This window comes from Uloborus diversus, chromosome 9, assembly GCF_026930045.1.
Source record: "Uloborus diversus isolate 005 chromosome 9, Udiv.v.3.1, whole genome shotgun sequence".
Classification (NCBI taxonomy): domain Eukaryota; kingdom Metazoa; phylum Arthropoda; class Arachnida; order Araneae; family Uloboridae; genus Uloborus; species Uloborus diversus.
The window spans coordinates 64,478,705-64,484,704 of NC_072739.1; the positions used below are offsets into that span (position 1 = coordinate 64,478,705).

The following is a 6,000-nucleotide window of genomic DNA, read 5'->3' on the forward strand; positions in this document are numbered from 1 at the left end:
AGGTAAAAGAAAAAGCCATGAACCTACTCTAACTACAAAGCCTCAGACAAAAATGTTAGGAAGTTTTTGTTTTGCATGCAGAGAAAAGTCTCATATTAAAGTAGCTAGATCTTAACACAAAGCAATTGTTACACGTTTTAATTGGCATTATCTATCCTAGTTTAATGCAACCCTATTTCATACAATTGTTTTTATTACTAGATGATGTGCCTGGGGCAGTGCAGAACATCTCTAATATTGCATCATCCTCTGGTGAAGGAAAAAAAGATACAAGGCCTTGTGACTGCCATCATTATCCAAATTAAATAAGAAGAAATTTCGTTAAAACCCACACTATCTGACCAAAAGTATTGGGACACTTTCAAAAATTCACATTTCAAAGGATTTCTCGAGAAATAAAAGACAAATTGCTTTGTAACTTTTTTCACATAAAAAGTATGTTCTAGCTGTCATTTTCCATTCAAAGTTATATCACTCATGCATTTTTAGGGGACCAGCAACAAATTGAGGAAAACAAAAATGTTTCTTGATCATCATTCATCGTAAATAGCCGAGAATTAGCTGTAAATTTCAGAAATGAGGAACCTTACTATGTACAATTATGCTGCGTACTTTCGAGATAATATCCCTGATACTCATGAAGATATAAGCATTTCTTTCAGAGCTACGAATTTTATTTGAAGGTTTTTGGCTCACAACATGTAAAGTTTTCCATCAAAGCTTACCAAACTTTCAAAAAACTTGACAGCACACAAGAGAAGCATTATATTGAAATTTAAAATATTGAAAATTTGATTAAATATGAACCTTCAAAGCAATCTATTTTTCTGTGCCCATATGCGAAAGATAGCTATGAATCGTGAGAGATTGCTCGCAAATAATCTCTTTTTATCACCAATCACACTAAGCGACTGCAAGCCATGAATGTCGCAAACTTGTGAGCGACCCCAAATGAGTTGTCGCCTTTCCAAGATTAATTCAAATTTGGCTCATTATATCGCTGAAAACTTTTTGAATTTTTAAGATATTGAACTGGAATTTTATTATGAGTTGGAGAATCTAGTTGGGGTTTGGATTATGAAAGTTAAATTGTTATCTTTTGCGTATGCACAGAGAAAATTTAATTGCTATAAATGTTCATATTTTATCAAATTTTCAACATTTTACTTTTAAATTTTATTACTACACTTCTCTTATGTGCTCTCAAGTTTTCTGAAAGTTTTATAAGCTTTGATGGAAAACTTTACGTGTTATGAGTCAAAAACCTTCAAATAAAATTCGCAGTTCTGAGGGAAATGCTTATATCTTCATGAATATCGGTGATATTTTCCTCGAAAGTATGTAAAATAATTGCTCATAGTAAGGTAATTAATTTCTGAAATTTACTGCCTCTTCTGAGCTATTTAAGATTAACCATGAACAAAAACACTTTTGTTTTCCTCAATTTGTTACTGGTCCCCCTAAATGCATGGGTGACATAACTTTTAATGGAAATTGACAGCATAAACATACCTTTTAAGTGACAAAAGTTACAAAGCAATTGAACTTTCATTTCTTGAGAAATCCTTAAAAATGTAAATTTTTGAAAGTGTCCCAATACTTATAGTCATATAGTGTACATTAGTTTATTATTAGTGTACATTAGAGTACAGTCAACAGCCTTTAAAAAACTCCAGACTTAAAATCATCCCCAAAATGCTCATTAGAATAAGAAAATCAGTCCTTAAAAATAACCATCAGAAAAAAGAGAACAGTTCTTAAATATTGTTCAAAGTCCTTCCAAAAATCCCAAACAATAGAATAAGGACAGCAGCTCATAAAATTGCCAATTATAGCTCTGTCTGTAAAATTCCTCTTACAATAGCATCATCAACATTCACAAGAGATTAAGATAAAAAGGCGCTTTCAACAAAGAAACAAGTTTCCAAAAGTGAAAGAATTAAAAGCATGTTAAACTAATTGAAATCATCTGCAGCTGAACAACTTCTGATCAATTCTATAACAAAACACTTTTTTTCAATCATCTACATGAAAGAGTGATAGCATTCTGAAAAACTTAGCCCTTGCTTCCAAGGAAGTATCAAAACTCTTAAACATGTGCTGAAAACAATTAGAATGCCTGTTCTGCTCAACTTAAATAAATAATTTCATGAGTGCCTATTCTTTCAAGGGCAAAGGCATACCCCCAACTCTAAATACTACAGAGCACTTATCAACCAACAATATTTTCCAAAATAAGATCAAATCCCCGCTAAAATTATCCCCTCGCCTAAAAATTACAAATGCTGCGATCTGAGTCATGAACTCCTTCCCCTCTCTTAGACAATTCTCCAAATTTCACCATTTTCAGAAAATCAATGCTTTCAATTGTTAGATGAAATTTAACTATGCATCCCCCCCCCTCTAAACAAGCAATTTTTTGTGAATATGAATTTTCTAAGAACCAATTTGAGGAGCATCAGGACAGTTTAAGAGGGCTACTGATCTTCATTGAGGACTAATATACTAGGACCAACCTAGCTGGGCCTAGGGCCTGTTGCTGGTTGTCAGATTTGTACTGTATTATACCCATCTATTCCACACTTTATTTGTTTGTGCATATCTGTTTGAAACCTCATCTCCTTGAGAACCTTGGGCATAGACAGTCTAAAAAGGCCCCAAAAAATTTAAAATTTTATCAGGAACCAATTTTTTTCAAGTCTTGTGTTCATATGACCTGAATTGACATTAATTAAAATGCAATTAATATTCTTTCAGAAAATGCAGTTGCTAAAGATGAAACCAGCAAAATCGGTCTGCAGTAGGTGGGCAGTGAAGCAGCAACTGCAGAGGGCGAACGCACAAGAGACAAGGCCCCTTAGTATTAACTTGAAATTGTTAAAGCTCATAGTAATAATATGAAGAGAAAAAAAAAGATATAAAAAAGCATACTTTAGGATCTTTAATTTTTTCTAAATATTCATCAAAATCTTCATTCACAAACTGTAAAGAAAAGCCACAATAAATACACAAAAACTTGGCTTACATCAACTATTTTGTGATAAATTAATATTTTTAGTAAAATATTAAGTTAATGTGTACAATAAGTAGAACATTGAACAGGGTATAAGATTAATAGATAGTAAAAAAAACTGTTTAGAAGGCAGAAAAACTGTTGAGCTATACCAGTTATAAATGAGCACCTTAAATCTGGATTTTTTTAGGACAAATATGGCTTTAAAAAGCCAAATTTTAAAATAATAACAATAAATCACCCCTAAGTAAACTTAGGTTGCACATTTGACTAACTCAAATGGCACAGAAGTGGTAAAAAAGTGTGGTTGGGCTATTTTTTTTTTCGAAAAATAAACTGAAAAAATATAATCAACAACTATATAGTTTTTAACTTTGTGATAGCATCACAACATAAAAATATTTTTACCAGAAAAACATAAATCGAAACCATTAAGGAATAGAAATTGAAGCAATACCAAAATTAATGTCAACTTGTTTTTCCCACAAGAGGCAAAACGAACGGTAAAAAAAATAAAATAACAGGGGAAATGAAAATATCTTACCTGCTCAAATAACCTCCGATTACGGGACATATATTCAACACAACGCTCTCGAAGCTGAACATGGTGCACTTGAGTATAAAACAGCTAAAGAAACAAGAATTGATTCAGTTACGAGTTCATCTGCAACTGCAATTCATAACTAAAAATTAAGAGACAATGCACGCATAATCAACCTTAGCATGATGAGCATTTTCCAGGAAACAACGCTTTTGAAGTTTATTCGCAGATTTAATACAACATTAAGTTATACATACCAAGAACGAGACATATATAAATCGTTTTTATATTCGTAAAAACTTTACTTCCTTTGTTTTACGCACCTAACCACCTGTTATAAAATTAATGGATGCCACCAAAGTAGTCAAAGGGTGGTCTACAAAAAAAAAATAGTTCAAGTCGATGAAATGTAACAAAAAAGAACAAAATAAAACTTCAGATTTACCTAAGTGATAAAAGTATACAAATTTACAAATTTTTAGCCAGGGTATTTATTTAAGAAACAAATCAATACGACAAAAAAAAATATTTTTTTAACAATATTTCGTCTGCTCAATTGGGCGATCGCACTTTTAACAAGCAAAGTTACAGTTATTATGCAACTAGTTTCATAATAAAAAGACTTTTTGCTCCTTGCACGTAATCCTAGATTCCCTATATGAAAACATATAGGGACTCGATGTAATCCCCAGAGCAGAATCTTCTTTTTTTTATTTTTATCTTTTCAGCTTTTTACTCCATAATTCCATTTTTCTTTCTTTTAATTATTATTTTAATATTTATATTTACTAAAATTTAAACCTTATTTTAAAAACTTTTCTCTCATTTTGCTTTGTTAATAAGCAGTTTCTCTCTTTTTTTTGGGGGGGGGGGGGGGAAGAGGGTTCGTTTTGCATTAAAAAAAATTTCTATTCGCAACTCCAATAAACTATAGAGCACGATGCAGCCACTGTCTAATAGCGGATGAAAAAGATAAAACAATTACGCCGTAACTTATAACTTGCTTTGATGCTTAGTGAATGACAGTAATTTTTCATCGTGTTTGGGGGAAGCTTTATTTTCCATTCTTCTGAAATTGGATTACATCATAAACTGTCTGAAACCTGCAATTTACCCCAAAGAAAACACGCAGAATGGAATGTTTTACCTTTTTCTTTGGTATTGTTAATCACCGCAAGGTAGCGCATTCGAGCTCTGGAGTTGCGAATAGGTGGCGGTCTACGTTTTTAAGTTTAATGGAACGAAAATTTGTGCTTGGTAAAGATTTTAAAAACGAAAAAAAAAAAAATATATACTGAAAACAACAATTCCGATCTAACGAATGCTTGAATATATATATTTCAACGCTATTCGCAACTCCAACGCTCGAATACACTACAATATTACAGAAAAAGGTAAAACATTGCGTTCCACGCGTGTCTGTTCGTAAACATAGACAGTTTGCTATCAGTATTTATTAACGCATCGATCTGGCTTCAGCAACAGAAATTGTTTCTTCCTTAATGGTATTCTCGCGCTTCTCAAAATAATGTTGGTTTTCATTAATATTTCCCTCTAAAAAGTGAGTTGATATCCGTAAATGGTGAAAGAGTAAACACAAGAAAACTCTGGATTACCAAACATTGCATTTGCATGATGTTAACAACAAATATGCTCGTCAGTTCAAAGCATTTTTTGAGCAATCACATTGGGTATTGTTCTCATTTGACTGTTTTGATGTCCTATGATTTTATTTTCCCCCCGCCTTCCTCTGCAGCACCACCGTCGGCCGGTCCCTCTCGATGCTGCTCCTCTAGCGAAAACAGTCTCCAGGTTCCATCGTCGACTCCCGCTACAACGCGATTCAACTTACGCGAAATGGCTATAACGCGAATTTTTCACGCGTAACGAATTTTAGAGCTAACGCGAATTTTCCGCCCAAAACACGAGTTTTTTTAGAAGGAAGTATCAGCTTCGTTATTGGCTACTAAATATTGATTTCGTGAATGTTATTACATCCTTTTAAGCATCTCTGACTGCCAAAGTTCGCACACCAAACTAGTCTACGCATCCCGTTGTTAGTGCATGAAATAACACCACTCAGCATCATTCATTTATTTATTTATTTTTGTTCTAAATATTAAAGTTGATGAAATATGTTGGCACCTTAGTGCCACCTTCATCTAAAATTTGAAGATGGGAAGAAAAAGTTTGATAAAAAAAAAAAAGGCTAAGATTCACGATATGCTTGAACAACTACAAAACATCAACGGTAGCGCTAAAATAAGTATGAGTGAATCTCCCATACTTAAATTAAAAGTCAAAACAAAAAAATATTAATAAAAGTTCAGAATTTTGTTTCAATATTGAAGCTTGCAGAGCAGTCTAGCAAAGTAAATATTATGAAAATGGATGCTGCTCTTATATTGTGGATTAATAAAGAGATCGAGGAGATGTTGCCACAAAT

The 6,000-nt window shown here is 32.8% G+C and overlaps 1 protein-coding gene across 1 annotated transcript in view; it reads right to left on the reverse strand.

The window, feature by feature from the left end:
• LOC129229350 (putative bifunctional UDP-N-acetylglucosamine transferase and deubiquitinase ALG13) overlaps positions 1-3,866 on the reverse strand; it is a 38,849-nt gene extending 34,983 nt beyond the window's left edge. The window contains exons 1-3 of the mRNA XM_054863640.1: positions 3,731-3,866; positions 3,558-3,641; positions 2,932-2,982 (exon numbers count right to left, since the gene is read on the reverse strand). Coding sequence (XP_054719615.1) covers positions 2,932-2,982; positions 3,558-3,587 — 81 coding nt within the window. The 5' untranslated portion in view covers positions 3,588-3,641; positions 3,731-3,866. The remainder of the gene's footprint in view (positions 1-2,931; positions 2,983-3,557; positions 3,642-3,730) is intronic.
• Positions 3,867-6,000: the final 2,134 nt, after the last annotated feature.